Raw genomic sequence first — 18,591 nt, 5'->3', positions numbered from 1 at the left:
TCGAATTAAGCAGCGGATGTGATTGCAATCGCAGAAGTTGACGACGAAAGCCATTGTCATCAGCAGTCACTTGGCCGTAAATTGATGTATTTACGAGCAGCGATGATTCTTAACGATAGGCCATGTCGCTCGTTCATCGATTGCGAACTTTTAGCATGTAGATTTTGCTCTTAAAGTGTGTGATATGACTTCATCAGTTATTGTGTGAAGGAATTATTTACATTAACTACAGATGATTGCAAACGATTTACTATTAATTGGTCGGAAAATCAATATATTGAATGAATACGGTTTTTCAAATATTCAACGATAGTATTTCGATATACTAAGAAGTTATTAAAATAAACTTCTAAACTGATATTAATTTCTTAATTAATGCAAAAGTTTTCATTCCTGAGAACTAAATGGTTTTGACTAAGCTTATTCGTTATCTATTGTAATAAATGAGAAAAAATATTCATAATAAATTTCATGGAAAACGTTTCCTGTCTAATAAAGAGAAATCTAAATAATTGAGTGGTCTTCTACATTAATAGTTTCACCAACTAGTCAATCTATATATAATACATATTAGCTACTCGAAGTTAGCCTGAATATGGTCCCAATGTCAATTGTGAATTAAAAAAAAAAACATTTATAGTAACTTTTTATTTATAGTATTTCGCGATTGTAGAAATTCCAAACATTTTCAAACTCTTTTGACCTATTCAGAATTTCCCTACTCTACTTTTTTCAATAATAGTCACAAGTCACAAATCATTTAACAATTACCGATAGTATTTAGTGATAATATGAATTATGTATAAACATGTTTTTATTAGTTATTAATATAATAAATCACAGTTGAAACTCTTCTGACCGATTTAGGATTTTCATTACTCTATTACTCTAGTTTTATCAAATAAACTCACAAGTCACCCATCATAACCTTTACTTTCTACCTCTTTAAATTTACGACTTTCACTGTCAAACTATAAACTTAAAGTCTTAACTTCTTGCTCCCGAGGCTTTAAAGTATTAGTTAAATTAGTTGGGCTAACTCGCAAAATAGTCACGAAAGCACTCGCATAAAAATAGAAGAAGAAAAAAATGCTGGAAAAAATAGAATTGCCGCAGAAATGTAACAATAAAGTTTAATTACCTCCTCGTGATGATACCAGAAGATGTAGGCCGGCGGTTCGGGGCTGAACTTTACAGTGCAAGTGAGATTTATGGTGCTGCCTTTATCAACGTGAAGGTCAGGTCCGCCAAGTATGGTCGCCGTTGGCACTGTCAACAGAATCCAGCCATCCAGCCATCCAGCATCCAAAATACAAGAAAAAAGAAGAACGCAAAACGCAGACGAAGCGACGAGCAGACAAGTCACCGAAAAAAAAGAGAGATAGAGAAAAACGGGGAGAAGGAAGAAGAACGTGAAAAACGTTGTTGAAACGACACTGAAAAGCTGAGTGTGTGTGTGCCTAGGTAGGAAGGAGAGGCTGTTGGCTGTTGGATGCTCGAAGCTGTAGCTGGAGTGTCTACAGCCTCTTCTCCTCCTCCTCCTCCTTCGGGCTGACACTGTAGAATAATAAACTACGAGATAAAATGAAATTATTGTCGTATAAAAACCAAGTTCGCTCTGTGTCGCCTCTTCTTCCTTGGTGCGTGTTGCTCACTCGTTTGCTGTATGTAATTTATTTGCTCAACAACTTTGGTTTGGTTTTTTTTTTTTTCGTTTGTTGTTGCTTGCCAGCGTCCTTTGCCTTTGTTATTTGCGACAAATGGTTGATTTTTTATGAAGCTGCAGCCAAAGAAGCCAAAGACGACATCGACTTCGATGTCGATGCCGTTGTCGTTGTCGTTGGCAATGCGATTGTATGTTATATGGCTGTAACTCAAACTGAGATACACTCGATATACGGTGTAGTTGTGCACTCACCGACAACATTGAGGCGAACGAAATAACTGCGAACGGGCTGCGTTGATATCTGGCATTCATACATGCCCGCATCTCGCTTTTGGGCCCACTTTATCTGCAGCGTCCAGTCATCGGTGTCCTGATGATGTGTGGCCTGAAACCGCTGATCGGACGTGTATGTGTACGCGCCGACAGTGAGTATGTGGATGTCCCGATGCCGTATCCAGGATACCTGCAACAAACGAAACGAAACAAACAAATTGCACAAAATGTCAATCAAAAACGTTGGCAAAGCAGAAAACGAGAACGAATGTTTCGTATAGTATTTCACTACCCTGCAGGCAAGTATAAAATGTGTAGTTGTACAGTAAACTATGTTTATTGCACTTAGTGGCCACTTTAATATTAACTTAACAGCATATTTTTATTACTTAGATATAATATTTCGATGAATTTTAAGCAAGTGCAAAAGATATAACATTATAGGCACATAAACTAAGCATATTGCACTTAGTGGCCACTTTGATTTTAGCATTAAGTTAACGGCATGTGTTCCTCACTTTTCGGTAATATATGAGAAATCTAAAGGAAAGACAATAAACGTGCAAAATAATGTTGTGTTACAGTTTAATGTTATTCAAGGTAACATTAATAAAGATAATTGCACTTATCGGTCACTTTGCCCTTAGCTTAACCTCAGCAGAACATTTTTAAATTATTCTAAATTTAAATTACCGAAAATGCACTGAAAGTACTAAACAAAGCTGTTGCAACATTTAAAACTCTGTTGCTTAACGTTCCTTTGCTTCCAGTTGTGGCCCTTAAACGAGTTATAGCTGTACTTTAATATTCTCTGCTCTCGTTTCTAACCCCATAAATTATTTCTTATACTTCATATGCTACCCCATTCGTATGTTACTAAGCCAGGGTATGGCTGCCCCAAAATCTCGCTCACAGCGATGTTTATTGCCATGGGCAAAGAGTTTCGCATTAAAAATGCAGCAATTGAAAAACGAATTGCCGTCGCAGTGCCATCAAAATCGAATGAGACTCAGACTGGTTTGCCTTTTCGGTGGCTTACAGCGATTAATCAGGCTGCGACCCAACGGGGACTATTCTCCTACTACAACTACAACTTCAGCTGCTCGTCGCATTGTTAATGGCAACGCGTTTCGCTCTTCTTTCTCTAGTTTTGGCGTTTGGCGTACGTGACGTATGAGTAACATACGCATGAGCTGCTTGGGATTTTTTGACAAGTTTATAGTCGAGACAGCAGCAAAGAAGTGCAATGCACTTACGGGTGGGATCAGTGGTGAATTTTGAGTTTCGAGTTTAGTTTTTGCTTAATTAGAACAAACTTTTTAAGTAGTTGCCGCGCTGCGATGGAACTTTGTAAGCTGCAAACACACTGCTGTCTCTCTCAGTCTCTTTCATTCGGTGGAAGCTGTCTCTGTCGGGCACTTGATATGCACAAGTTATTAAGTCAAATGTAAATGCAAAATTATCGCACTTGGCAGTCACAACAAGTGCAGCAAAACTAGCAAACTTCCATGGCTGGGCGTGGCACATTTCGGGTGCGTGCGTTTAATTATACGAAATGTTGTTGCCATACTAAACAATGGCCTCAACATCAGCACACACTCTCGTAGTTATGCACTCATCACCATCAACAGAGAGAAGGACAGAGAGAGAGAGAGAGCAGAAGGGAACAAGCCTTAGTTTGGCAGTTTTTGTGCACCGCATGTGGACCGCAATGAGTGTATAAAAGTGTGAAAAACATGTCGACAGGGGCTGCCATTAAACAAACATTTTACGCAACAAATTAAAGTGTAATTAACAAGTGCACGCTGTGCAGCAGCAGCAGCAGCAGCAGCAGCAGCAGCAGCAGCAGCAACATCAGCAGCAACGACAGCAACAACAACAAAGTACTATCGTTCAGCGGTATCCCTGTGGAGATCTTCGTCGCCTGCAAGCCCCGGGCATATTAGCAGCTGCTTCTTCTCCCACTACAACAGAGACAGCAACACATATACACACACATATTCACACACACAGCATGTCCTGCTGAGTTCGTTTCGGTTTGCTGTTTGGTTTTGCTCGCCTCGGACTCTGCCCCAAGTGCTGTTGACGCGTGCGGCAAGTGCAATTTTCCTGAAATTGTTTAAATAATTTCGCGCTTAAATGCAATTGAAAGTGTGCATGCTCCCTCTCGCTCTTCCCTACTCCCTTCTCCCTCTGGCATGGCTGTAAAAGGGCTCCGCCCACTTGACTGCGTCGTTCGCTGACGTGTGGCAGGCAGCGTTGCCAGTTTGCCACTCGTCGCTGCTTTTGTGTGTTGGCAAGAAATTAAAAGTTGCTGCAACTGCAAGCTGCAAATCCTTCAACTCCACGCCACGTCCTTTCTCTTCCCTCTTCTTCCCCACTTCTCCCACAAACTGTTCCCTACTGCTGCTGCTGCTGTTCGCGCATTTGTGTCAAGTGCTTTGGTAGCTCGGCGCGTGCTGAAAGTTTGTTGGTTTTTGGCATTTGGAGTCCTGTTTGTTTGTTTGTTTTGTTTGCTTGTGCCTTTTGCGCCGCATGCTTCGCATTGTTTGTTAATGAGCGTTCGAATCTTTTCCCACCCAAAGTGCTCATTTGCCACTGCGTTGCCACCTTCTCCCTTCACCCTTTTCGCTCCTCTTTGCAGCTAGCACGTGCTGTTTAGTCTTTGCGTGGCGCCACTGTGATTAATCGTGCTGTGCAACACTTTCGCGTTGCCTAATTATTCATAAACTTGTCTGTCACGCATATTAAAATTGTTGCCACACGCCGATAAAAATTGTCACGCCCAGACGACCTACACACAGTTCTTCGTTCTTGACAGTTCAACATTTCATTTAAATTGTTGCCAAAATAAAATATTATATAAAAACAACGAAACAATTGGCACGAAAGCCTAAAGATTAAATACTCTCTGGCAGTTAGAGTAATTAAATTGTTGCTTATCGCGACTCGGTGGATTTGTAGCGCATATTTTACAAGTCCAGCAAGTTTAACTACAGATCAAAGATATGATATCGCTGCCAAGTAATATAAACAAAATAATGAAGGCAATGAAAGCATTGTAAATGCTCCTGCATAGTTTTGATTTATGTTCTTGGGTAAATATATTTATAGGGTTGAAGGGTTGGTACACACAATAATAACTAAAGTCTTTCAGATAAAAAGAAGTGATTTAAGTAAGAACTTATTAGGGAAATATATTTGTTTGGGGAAAAACGCCTACTTACTAAGGGTCTTAGTTGCTTTGGCTGACAATTTGGTATATTTTATGGTATACTATATTACATTGGTGTAGTACTATATCAAAATACCAAATAAAGCCTTTGGCATATTTTTAGTATTTTTTGGTTTATTAATTTTCTATAACAATCTGGTGTATTTTTCACTCTATAGTATATATCTTAGTAGTAGCAACAGTACTATGCCAATATACCAAATATAACCTTTGGTATATTTTAATTATTTTTGTGCTATATTAAATTTGAATATTTTAAAATTAATACCGCACAGATTTGCTATTATACAAAAGAATACCGGGTATCTTACAGTCCAGCGCACTTTAATTTATATTTCTTACTTGTTCTTGTTACTTGTAATGCCATTTACAATTAAAAATTTTAAAGCTCTTTCGCTACAAAAAAAATCTCTTTAAAAAAGGCTTAAAATTATATCAAAATTCCAATTTTCTTTTATTAAAAAATAACTAAATTATATACAAAAAATAAGTTTTTAAGATATTTATTAGAAGAACCATGTTAAAGATGTACAAAAATAAAATTTGATGAAATTTGTCGCTTAACTATTTCCGCTAATCTGCAAAATTACCTAAATAAATGCGTCACATCTTTTATCAAATAATTGAAGTACCCACAGAAAGAGCGACTTAAAAGGAATGGCACCCAGTGTGCTAATTAAATGTCTAAAAATATGTCAAATTAAAAATGTTGCCAAGTGTTTTCAGCACGCGTATAAAGACATGTAAATGCTTTGCAAAGTAACAAGTCGAGCTGCTCATACCCTGTGCGAAAATACATAAAAGAATTAAGCCTCTTGAAGAAATAATTAAAATGAAAAGTAGCAAATTTAATTAGCAACAAAAATCTGCGATTGAATTCGCTATACACTTATACGTGAATTTTACAGGGTATTACAATGCAGGAGGAAATGAAAGTGAAGAAAATACCTGCTTGAAAAAATGATTAAAATCAAAAGTACCAAATTCTATTAGGAATCAAAATCAGAGATTGATTTTTCAACCGGTTTGGCACTGCTTTTGATGTGATACCCTATAGAAAGTGGAGTTACATACTTGTGTTTTATACTTCAACTCCACTTTCTACAGGGTATTACATCAATAGCAGTGGCAAACCGGTTTTCAGGGCTAGATGACACCGCAGGGAGGAGGGACGCAATTAAAGCAGATAAACAAAGAAAAACAATTGCAATAACAGTCGCGCTTACGGTGCTGAATACAAAAATTGCTAAATTTGAGAAAAGAAAACAACTTAATGCCGACTTAGGACTCAGACTCAGACTCAGAGAGTTCAGAGGGCGCAGCTCGGCGGTCGCCATTTCGGCCAAAAGTTGGCAGCAAGAAAAGGTTTTTTTTTTGTTCTGCTGTTGCTTCTTGTCTAGGTTTCCCCCCAAGTAGACAAAAGCAAAAGTAAAGAGAAAGAAGCCAAGAACAAAAAAAAAACTGGATGGGTGGGCGTGTAACTAATTAAAAATTTTGCAGTCATGCTAAGGGAATTAGGTTTTTGGCAAGGCGACGCTGTCGACCAGGTTGGCAAATCAACGAACTTGGTAATGTCAAAAACTTTAAAGACTAAACGCGGATCGTCACGAACGAGGCGAACGAGAAACTTTTGGCCACCTGACTGACTCACTGACTGACTGACTGACGTATCCAGCACTCACCGTTTTGTTGGCCAAATTGCGCACACGGCAACTGAGATACGCGGATTTGCCCATGAGGGCGGTCACATTGCGCGGCGTTGAGGGATCAAAATACGGCTCCATCCATTTGGGATGCGTGTACGCAGCGGTGGGTATTGTGGGCGCCACAACTGGCGTTGTTGTCATCTCATCTAACGAGTTGTAGCCCTCGATGGGTCCGTGCATCCCGCCATTTGTCATATCTGCAACGAGTTGCCAAAAAAGCCAAGAGAGAAGAAACTTTGTAATTGCGCTTAATTTTCAAGCAAGTGTTATCAAATATTTATTAAATCGTTTCGTTTCGTTTTAGTTTCGCAAGTATTTTAATTATTTTAAATGTCATGTCATACTTTGCCACAAGCAACCATTAAATTAAAGTAAATTTACTTTAAAGTTTACCACAGCGAAACTTTCCCTGCCACCCAAAGAGAGAGAGAGAGTTTTCATTTTATCTAAACGAGAACAGCGCAAAAAAGAAGTCAAATCCAGCAAATAGACACAATTCGGCATATGTCAGTCTAACTGTCTGTCTGTCACTCTGTCCATCATATGAATCCCTTTGAAAGCTCCTCTGTATTAAGTCTAGTTTTATCTTTGCGCTTCCTCTGACAGCGCCAGAGAAAAAAAATATATTAAAAAACTCTTTGCCTAAAGTGAAACGCGTAACAAAAAAGTTTATTGCAGCGCGCAGAAATATTTTGGAGCGCGAACGGCAAAGAAAAAAAGAAATAGAAATCAAAAATAGTTAACAATTTAAAAATGCACTTGTCGCTCGAATTTTGTGTCACACAAAAAACTTTGTTCATTAAATACTCGAAAAACCTGAGGTTTGGTCAAAAGGTGGCCAAGTGGCTGTCGAGTTGAGTCGCAGTGGTAGCCACTGGCAACTCTTTAGTTTCAATTTAGAAATGAACCAGTGAAAAGTGTGAGCGCATCAAATGCCAAAGGTTTTGCAGCGTTGAGCGTTGAGGAGCGTTCAGCTCGCAGGGCAAAAGCATTTGAAAACCGCAGACAGCTGCAAAATGAACGCATAGGGAATGTGATAGGGAATGGGCAGAGAGAGAGAGAGAGAGAGAAAGAGTTTGGACTGCTGCCTGGCCTGGCCTAGGCACGGTGAGCACAGCCTTCAAGCGAGTGAAGTGTTTGCGGTTGGCAAGTACAAGTGCACACACACACACACGCACACACACGTATGTGGACTGACACACGCACAAGAAAGAACGAAATTGTGTCACTGCTTACATCACATACTCTGGCTATCTCTTTCTATCTTTTACACACCCACAAAGGGCAACCGCAAGCGGCTGCACCTCGCTTCGCCAGCTTGTGGGAGAGTTGAGCTCATGGTTATGCAAAATATTTGCACTCAAATCATATTTCAAGGATTAAAACTTGCATTCATTCGAAAACTGTTTTTCCACATGCACGCCTTCACTCACCCACACACACACACATAGTAAGAGATAGAGGAAGAGAGAGAGGGAGAGAGGGGGGAGAAGGCGCCCAACAACTTCGGCTTCATTAAACAAAAGGTTGCCAGCATATGACGCGCATTTGCATGCATGAATTGAGGCTACGACGGCATTGAAGCAGCCAGAGGAAAGTGGGCGTAGGGCAAGGGGAAGGGGGGAGGGGAGGAAGGGCTCTGGCATACAGATGATAGATGCTTAAGCTTAATATGCTTAATGTCTGTGCGAGTAAATATGGCATGCACTTTTAATACAGCAGCTGCCCACAAAAGTATGCTATGAATTTGCCAAATAAATGTTACGTATACGTATTTCATCCTCTCTTTCTTGTGGCTGCAATCTGAGACCAGTCTTAAAGTCAAACCAAATCTGAATGGGAGCATTTAAGAGAAACATTCACAAAAAAATATTCAATTGCCACAGCTGAATACGCTTCATTTTAGTCGCATGTGTAGGCGACTCTGTCTGTGTATATAAGTATGTGTGTGTGTGTGTGTTTGAGTGAGCTTGGGTGATTGAGTGTTTGCTTAATCATTACACAGCCTGGGCACGCCCATTTACAGACTGGGCTCACACAATGACTTTGCATACTTGCGTTTAATTTGTGATGACGACGCTGCTGCTGCTGCAGAGGGCGGGACACGAAAGCTGGAGAGGGGCAGAGGCAGAGGCAGTTACAGGAGAGGAGACAACAGAGAAGAAAGAGGCGGAGACAGAGCCAAGGAGATGGAGGCAGATACGGCGCAGCAATTAAGAAAACTTTTGTAATTTTCACGCTTTTGTTTTGGCATATTTCGCATATACCCTGGAACCAAGAGACAACTTAAAGTGGGGTTAAAAAAAAATGAATTAGAATTGTCAAAAAATAGACATTCAAGAAATATATATAAAAACAACACACAACTTAAAGCGGGGTTAAAAAAATGAAATAGAATTGTCAAAGAATAGACATAAAAGATAACTGCATATAACTAAACTAAAATAAATGAATTTCTTTATACGAACAGTTAAGGAAAGAGCGAAATTTAGATAACATAAAAACAAAATAATAAAATTTAATGTTTATTCTTAAATGCAGGAAACTTAATTGGCTAAAAAATAAGCATATTTTAAATTGGAAATAAATCGATTAAATTGAATGTTAGTTACAAAATGAAGGAAATTAAATTTATTAATTTTAGTAAAAGCAAAAATAGAAAATGTAATTTTATTAGCTATACAACTTAGATAAAAAACTAAATGATAACTAAAAAGAGAACCAAATTCTAATTAAAAAATAAACGATTCAATTGAATATAAATGAAAATGATAGCAAAACCAAATATTGAAAATATTAAATATGAAAACTAACAATTGCATTAAATGTAATAAATTAATAAATATGGAAGAACTTCAATAGATAGAAATATAATATATTATATTATTTTCAGAATAGAAAGAGTAATTTACACATACTAGAAAATAAACGATTAATTAAATGCAGTAAACTAAATTTATTTTCATTATTTTATATTTGATTGGCTAAATTGATAGTAAATTACAAAATGCTGGAAACAAAACTTGTTAAGTAAAGCAAATGCAAAAATAGAAAATAAAATTTTAATTCAAATTATTTTATAGGAATGCAAAAATGTCCTTTTCATGTATTCAAGTAAATAAATACAAAAACAGAGCTAAACTTAGAAGGAATACATTTTGGAATTAACAATTAAATTGACATTTAAATGTAAAATGCTGAAATTTTAAAAAAAAGTAAGAATGTAGAATACTGTATAATTAGCACAATGCTAAACATTTTCATTATTTTATTTCGATTCGATTTGAAATGAGTATCTGGCGGTCAATCAGCTGTCGAGTAGTCTTTGAAATTGGTTAAGTTTTTTTGTTGAGTGCTTGTTGGGTGGGTGGAATTTGATGCTGTGCCTTGGAAATGATGCGTAATGTGCAACATTTTGAACCCGTAGCTCAATGAATTTTCATGCCTAGCTGCCAATTGCCTGCTTGTGGAGTGGGAGCAATCGAGAGCAAAGGCAAAGGCTCATGTTCGAGACGCATTTAATTGTGTTTTATGGCATTGAATTTGTATTTGTAGTAAATTTCCGCACACTTCATTGCCCTTTTGACGTGCCTTAAATGTGTGTGTGTGTGTGTGTGTGTGGAAGTTTGGGGCGTAATTAAAAAATCAACATGCGGCGCCAGAAATTGAGCTGCCTGGAAGCTTGAAGCTATTTTAGTGGGTAGTGCTATACCTTCATTGCCCCATTGCCATTAATTTCCTGCTAATGCAACATGACGAGCACAATTCTGATTGCACGTGGAGGAGTCTGGGTTGGACATTGGACATGTGCCTGGGATGCTTCTGGATGCTGTAGGAGCTGCTATAGTCATCCTCTCTGTGCACGCCAGCATGAATAATGATGCCTTTTGACATTGTCTAAGCTGTTTTATGCGTGGCACCGTGACTCCGCTGGAAATCAAATGAACTCCGGAGCCAAGTGAGTTGCTCGATGGCTCGATGAGCTGTCAGGACGCAGAAGCAGAGTGTGAGATTTCATTCCTAAACTGGACGCTTATGTTGACAGGCAGGCACTCGAATATGCATGCGCCACCTTAATGCCGCTTGCTCCATTCACACACAGCTTCGACTGCTCCGCGACTGGCAACCACTTAACCACTCAACCACTCAGTTACTCATTTATTTATGTGCTGCGCAGTGCATTGCGCCGAGGCTTTTGTGTTGTGTCGTCCTTATTGTGGTCTCGATGTTGTTGCTGCTGCCATCGCTGCTGCTGTTGCCGCTTGCGGCTGCCGTCTTAATTAAGCTTAAATGATGCTGCAAAATTTATTTCATTTCGCACTCGAGCCTCGCAAAACTGAAACTGAAACTCAACCCGTGGCAGAGCTGTTGCTCTTCCACTTCGCTGTGTGGGAGCATCTTCTATACAACGCACAGCACAGCATGCATATAAATTATCCAGGCAAATTACATGGCACATGCTGAAAATTGAAATGTGGCTACTGTGTATGCCAGCATATGAGACTCTCTTCTCTTCTCTCCCCCTCCCTCTTCTCTCTCCCTCACTCCTCTCTCTTTTTGTGGCTCGGGGTTACGGCTGTCATATTTGTTTTCTTCCTCGTCGCTTCGTTGCGAGCTGATTATTTTTAATGCTGTTCATTAATTTGCTACAATCGGAAAGTGCTTTAATTGCTTGCCTGATTAACCCATGACACACACACACACACACACACACACGCACATGCCGAATTGTTGCCAACTGCGCGACACAAACTATCAAATTATTTGCTGCATTAAATCTTTAATTTAAATCGAACCTCAAAAGTTGCAACTTATACAATAAGTAAGCTGGATTGACTTAATTCTTAAAATTAATATAAAATGCCGTTGCTTAACGGGTAAAAAAAACTGCTGTTGATTGTGCTTGACTGTGAGATACTTGGTAGGGAATAGCTAAACATATATTCCAAATTAAAATACCGTAAAATACTAACAATATACCAAAGATTGTAAGATATTCACCACTCATTAGTATTCATTTCAAAATATATAAAATTAGGTATATTGATATAATACTGTACTATATGAACACATGGGCTGAAAAGTTCCGGGCCTAACAAAGAAAACACGCTTTTTTTGGTTCAAAATTGGCTTTACTCATCAATTAAATCTTTATCAAGAGCATCGCAAACATTCCAGAGCCGCTGTAGCATTTCAATATTAATTTTTTAGAACGATTTATTTTTTGCCTCAAAATAGGCTTCAATTTCAGTGATAACCTCTTCATTCGTGCGAAATTTTTTACCGACTGCGAACCTCCAGAAGTCGCTGGGAGCCTAATCTGGCGAATACTGTGAATGTGGGAGCAATTCGAAGATAAATTCATGTAGTTTTGTCACTGCCATTGAATCATGAACACATTCTTGTTATTGGTTAAAAATAAGCAAACGCGGCAGCCACTTTGAAGAGAGTTTTCTCATAGTCAAATGCTCATGCAATATTAAGCCAACATGTTCTTTTGGTATCTTTACATTGTATGTACCAAAAATTCTCTAGCTCTATCTTCACTTGTTCAGCTTATTATTCGATTTTTATCGAATTCTGGGGTGGAAGTGGGAGTAACATAAATTTGAAACAAACATGATCTGCGTGCTGTCGAAAAAAATTATACCTCTACCTCTTTGTGTTTCTGAGATCTACATACGTGGTCATGCAAACGACGGACAGACAGACAAAAGGACATGTCGATATCAATTCGGCTGTTGATGCTGATCAAGAAATAATACAGCTTATGGGGTCGGAGATGCCTCAAATTAAATGTTGTTAAAGAGTACCAAAATATTCTATGTTAATTGATTAGATTGTAAAATGAACTTAACTTGTAAAATTAAAATAATATCTTCTTAAAGAACATTAAAATTAGCGTGCAAATTTATTTGTTAGAATCGAATTTAATGTTATTAAAGAACTCAATAATAAGTGGATATTAAGCTCAAAGACAAATTGTTGCTAACAGCGAATGTAACTATAAAATTATTTGTTGAACTAAATCTTTAATTTAAAGCGAAAAGCAATATGTGCAATTTGTTTACTTTATTCTAGAAATTAAGTAAAATTCGTTAACCAAATTCACATAATTCTCAAAATCAAATTGAAAGCTCTTTAGAAGCTCAGACATTTTCAGTTGCTTGAGGCCGCAAATAAGTGAAAATTGACTTAAAACTGTGGAAAATTCTCATTATTATAATGCATGCAATTTAGTGATTTAAGAAAATTGTTTGGTAAATTAAGCATAAGCATTTAAATTGATGCTTGGCATCTGTGTGAAAAGGAGAAGGAAGAGTTTCGAATGGCATTCAAGTGTTCGAGGCCTTTTCTTTGTCTTAGTCTTTGTGTAACTTGTTATCTTCTTCAACGTTGATTGACAACATTTTTGTGCAATGTTAGTGCTGTCGTTGTCGTTGTTGTTGTTGTTGTCGTTCTCCTTGCTGCTTTTGTTTGTTTGTCTTTGCATAGCCACTTCGTCTGACAAAACATGCGATACGAAGCGATACGACAGTCAGAAAGAGAGACAGAGAGAAGAGCGGAGAAAGAGAAGGGTATTAGGCTACACACACTCTTACTTACATAACTCATATTATGAAATATTCGTAAAATTTCATACAAAGTACAAGCAAATGCCAAGTGTATGTGTGTGTGTGTAAGCCAAAAGCATAAAGTGAAGTTTATACAAGAAGTTGGAAGAAGGCTGCTGCCTGATTCTGAATGGTTGCTTTCCTCGTTGCCTTGCTGCCTGCCTGACTGTGGCAGCCAGGCTTATCACCTCTGGCCTCTGCGCTCAAGCTTATAATGAAGCATTGTTTGTTGCACAAAGTTTAGCCTGGAATGAAAACAGTAAGAAAACAGCCACGAGCCAACAAGAGCAAGCTCCAGCTCGAGCTCTGCTCTGCTCTGAGAATGTGTGTATGTCACCTTGTCCCCTCTGAAGAGGGTAAGATGAAGATGTTAGCTGCCTGGCTGCTGCTGCTGTTGGTGCTCGACAAGATATTAAAATAATATTTACAAGGACTAAAGTGGTGCGCATAATGCATGAGATGCCGGGCAATAAAGCAACAACCAAAACCGAAAACCATATACAGAATCAAATTTAGAGAAGCAACCAGAACAGGAGCAGGAGCTGGAGCAACAGGATAATAAGCGGCTTCTGCATTTGAATTTTGGCAACGTTTTCGTGTCGAGTGCCTGATTAGAGCTGTCGTTTGTTATTGTTGTTGGTCGAGTTTCCACATTGTCGTCTTGTTTTTATTAATGATCATCATAGATTTTCCAATCACCCAGTGTAATCCATTGCCCAATCAGACAGGCGACCATTTTCCTGTTGCCATTTTCCATTTTCCATTTCCCTCTTTACACTTTACACGCTTTTGTTTGTGCCCAAAGTTTTTAGGGTGCCAGAATTTCTATTCAATGGCTTGGAAAAAAGGGTCAGAAACTCTCGTCGGTTCCTTTTTGACACTGGATTTTTGTCGATGCCAGCACAAAATGCTGTCGCATTTTAATTGCGTGTGTTAATATTTGGGTTCTGCCGATGTCGATGCCGATTCGGGATTTATAGTTGTGGCCCTCCGATATACAATTTACAGCGCATGCGACAATAAATTCAAGTTTTAGAGGGCGGAGGCCGACAATTGATGTTTATCGTTTTGTTTGGCCCAATGAATTTTGCCATTGAACTAGTTCTCGTTGTCGCCTGACATTTGTTCTCCATTTGTCCAGGTGTCTTGTGGTCAACGGAAATATTCAATCAGGCTAATCAATCACTGCAATAACAAGCATCTTGACTGTTGCTCAATTGAATGTTGAATGTTTTGGCAAACAGTGGACAAACCGCAACCTCGGTATTTATAGTTAAACTTTTAATTGCAGCCCATGCAAGTGACATGACACAACACACTCGCAAAACACAGCACAAAAATACACACACACACACAACCATCTGGTAACACGCACATTCACAGTTGCTGCCAAACCACAAAAGGCAAACTCAATTGCGATTGCGATTGCAATATCTGCAATAGCTTTTCCAATCGTTTGACTCATACCCTGCAAAGTGTAGACCCAGAAAGGGTATGCAGATAATATTTTAAAGAAATTTTGTATATTGATTGACACTTTAGTCGGCATCTCCTATAAAGAATTGCAACTTAACTTAGCCCTCTGACACCAAAAAGTGCATTGATGTACTTTGTATTATAAATATGTATTATAAGTCATAGGAATTATAGTTGTCAAATCTAAGAATCAAATATCGAATATCATATGTTTATGGACAACATGTATTTTCAGATAATGCAAAAATTATATGATGAGCGCCTCAAAAAAACACTGAAAATTGTGGTGCTACAGGGAAAGAGCACAAAAAAATTTCTAAACAAAAAGTTTTCTTTCTAAGATGACATTTTAAAAAGGTCTTTTTACATCGGTTGAACTTTTCTTTGGCATTTTCTTGAAAAAATTGCAACTCAAGTTTCAACAAATCTAACTTCACTTATAGATTATTTTGCTGCTGGTGCAATAGCTTTTTAAATTTTGCTCTAGCCTAAAGGTTTCTTTTCAAAATCACAATCACAAAAGGATTCTCTATATTAATGAAAGTAAAGTATGTCAACGTAGGTTAGAAGATATTTTAACATCTATTAAAAATTGTTTTGTTGCTGCTGCAGTAGCTTTTTTACTTGTGCTCAAAATATAGCCCAAAAAGTGATTATACACATATAGTAGGCTTCATATAAATTTCATATGAATACAACTTTTTGTCTTCAGACTATTCTTTAAGAAACTTCAACTTTAGTTACAGGATATATTAACTTCCTTCAACTTTCTTGTTTTGCTGCTGCCCTGCAAAACGTTTCTTAATATCATTCAACTTAAATTAAATCATGCATATCGATTTAAACTTTTCTGTGGCAACTTTGTTGAAGACATATCAATTTAACTTACAGGATATCTAACTTCCTTTATGGATTGTTTTGCTGTTGGTGTTGCAGCAACTGCAGCAGCTGCTGCGGCCGAACTCGGCAATATAAAATATTAAATTCAAATGAAAACACAATAGATTTGTGCTCTGGTTTTTTGCTCTCTGACACTCTGTGTGAGTGAGTGAGCGAAAGCAATGAAATATTTACAACAGCACAGAGCAGAGTAGAGCAAAGCAAAGCGAAGCAGCTGCTGGCAATGCAACCGCATGGCAAAGTGTAAACAAACTTACAATAAATCATTTTTAAATAATTTACAATATGGCAAATGGCCTGTTTCCTGCCCCGCCCCCCGCACCGCACCGCACTAAGCCGCCTCCTAAAAAACATAAAAAAAAAATACATAAAAATCGATGTGCAGCCAATGCCAAAGTTCAGTTTTCGTTTCGCACTGAGCACAACATTTTGCACATGTCGCGCTTTACGCGTCAACAATTTGACGGCTGCTCCAAATGGAGCGCCAAACACTTTGCAAAAACGAAAAAAACCGACGGAAAAAACCGAAATTGTTGTTTTTTGCATGCTGTTGTTATACTCGCTAGCAATTGGGTAGAAGGGTATGATAATCTTGAGCCTGCAGGAAATGTGTTTAAGTGGCAAAAAGCGGCAGAAAGTAACATCCTCGACCAGAGTATATATATTTTGGTCAGAGATAATACCCGAAATGATATAGTCATATCCGTCTGTCTGTCCGCCCATCTGTATGAACATCTATAAGATATAGAGAGACTATAAGATATAGAGATATAATTCGGCAGCCTCTGTTATGTTTTATTGACTAATTTATCTCGATATTTGGTACATACAATAATAACTTTATTCTTTATGTCTACTGAGAATTTAGTTGTGATCGGATAAATAAGGCGCCTATTTACTATGGGGTCTTTGTTGCTTTGACTGGCAATCTAATATATATATTGCACTATATGGTATATTTAACATGTAGTATAGTATATCAATATACCAAATATAGCAATTAGTATTATACTAAATATTATTTTTGTACTGTATGGTATATTTTGAATGTAGTACTATATAAATATACTAAATAAGTTATTTGGTATATTTTTGATATTTTTGCGGTATATTAATTTGACATGTAGTATATATCAATATACCAAATATAGCATTTAGAATTTTACGAAATATTATTGTTGCGCTATATGGTATAATTTGAATGTAGTATCAATATACCAAATATAACATGTCGCATAATTTTAGTATTTTTGTGGTATATTTATTTGCTGTAACATTTTGGATTGTTTTGCACTCTATAGTTTATTTTGAATGTATTACTATCATTCGGTATATTTTTAGTATTTTTGTGGTATATTAATTTGGTATATTATTGAATTATCACCGCACTGTTTTGCTTTTATTCGCAATTAGTCGCAGGTATCTCACAGTCGAGCACACTCGACTCTAGTTTCCTTACGTGATTTTTTTTGTTTTGCTGTTGCTGCTGTTGTCGCAGAACGAGGCGTGTAATGGCTTAGCCAAAGCCTCACTTTGGCTGTCACGAATTCGCCGGGCAGATCCTTGAAACGTGCATCCAGCCCAGCCGCTGATGTGCCTCTGGCTTGCACTTTAATAGCACGCCGAAAGTTCTCCTCTCTCCTCTCCTCTCCTCTCTGGATGTGCGGTGACTTTTTCCTGTTTTTAAAGACTGTCGTCTGACTACACAGACAAAACTGTTTGCCGTACGCGCATTGCCTGCCAAAAGTTGACCCCTCGTTGATACTCGTTTCACTTAAAATTAGGGAGGGGGAGAAGAGAGGAGAGAGAATACATCGTCAGCTGCTTTTCTGCTTTGATTGAGTGCCCATTCGACTTGATGGCCACATTTTGAATTGAGTTCGAATGGAGCAAATGACTTAAAAGTGCCAACTGCTCTCGTGCTTAGCTCAACTGTTTGTTCAAGTAAACCAAGAGAGAGAGAGAGAGAGGAAGAGATACAGAGAGAGAGGCAACTGTGTGCCTTTACTATCTCCATCAGCTGCCTCTTATTTCACTTACATAGTGCCACTTAGTTACGGCTGCTACTTGAAGTAGCGAGCTTGATGATGTTGCGACGTGTACAATCATTGCGTCAGTCACGTTCGAGCATTGAACAAATTCATCAAGACGAAAGCAAGCACTCGCAGCAACCCAAGATGCACAGGACATTCTCTCTCTCTCTCGAGCATTGCAATTTGCTATTTGTATTCCAACACAACGCCAACCAACTCTACGAATACTAAATCGATTGAATTAAATTGAGATTTTTATGCGTGCATGATTGCATTAATAAACACTCTGCCGAAGCTACAAACTCTCAACCGTAATGTTTTATTGCCTTCAAATTCAATTTATAGTTCTCCTTTTCATTTATTTATTTGCTTTTTTTCCGTTCTGTATTGTGTTGTGAAAATGGCACAAATGATTTGTGCTTTTTTCGTAAAATCGAAGCGAATTATTTATGAGACATTTTTACAATTATTTAGTCAATAGAAGAAATTAAATATGTTGCGTACGTTTTTGTAATTGTTTTCAGGGTTTGATTGAGAAAACAAATGCACAAGAATTACTTGTAAATTAATAGCAAAATATTTGACTAAATAATTGCATTTCAAATAGTTAAATAAATAATGAAATTTTCTTCTTTTTTCTTTTTAGTTACCAAATATAGAAATAAAAGATGAACTTTTAGTTTTCTTT

The 18,591-nt window shown here is 37.8% G+C and overlaps 1 protein-coding gene across 5 annotated transcripts in view; it reads right to left on the bottom strand.

Annotated features, from left to right (window-relative positions):
* Nucleotides 1-18,591, bottom strand: part of LOC133845971 (kin of IRRE-like protein 2) — a 151,351-nt gene that overhangs the window by 59,317 nt on the left and 73,443 nt on the right. For all 5 annotated transcript variants that reach the window (XM_062280665.1, XM_062280666.1, XM_062280667.1 and 2 more), the window contains exons 3-5: nucleotides 6,857-7,077; nucleotides 1,919-2,129; nucleotides 1,142-1,269 (exon numbers count right to left, since the gene is read on the bottom strand). In XM_062280665.1, coding sequence (XP_062136649.1) covers nucleotides 1,142-1,269; nucleotides 1,919-2,129; nucleotides 6,857-7,077 — 560 coding nt within the window. The remainder of the gene's footprint in view (nucleotides 1-1,141; nucleotides 1,270-1,918; nucleotides 2,130-6,856; nucleotides 7,078-18,591) is intronic.

Source organism: Drosophila sulfurigaster, chromosome 3 (assembly GCF_023558435.1).
Source record: "Drosophila sulfurigaster albostrigata strain 15112-1811.04 chromosome 3, ASM2355843v2, whole genome shotgun sequence".
NCBI classification, from domain to species: domain Eukaryota; kingdom Metazoa; phylum Arthropoda; class Insecta; order Diptera; family Drosophilidae; genus Drosophila; species Drosophila sulfurigaster.
Note: the sequence above shows the minus strand (reverse complement) of the source record. Positions and strands in the feature narration are given on the sequence as shown.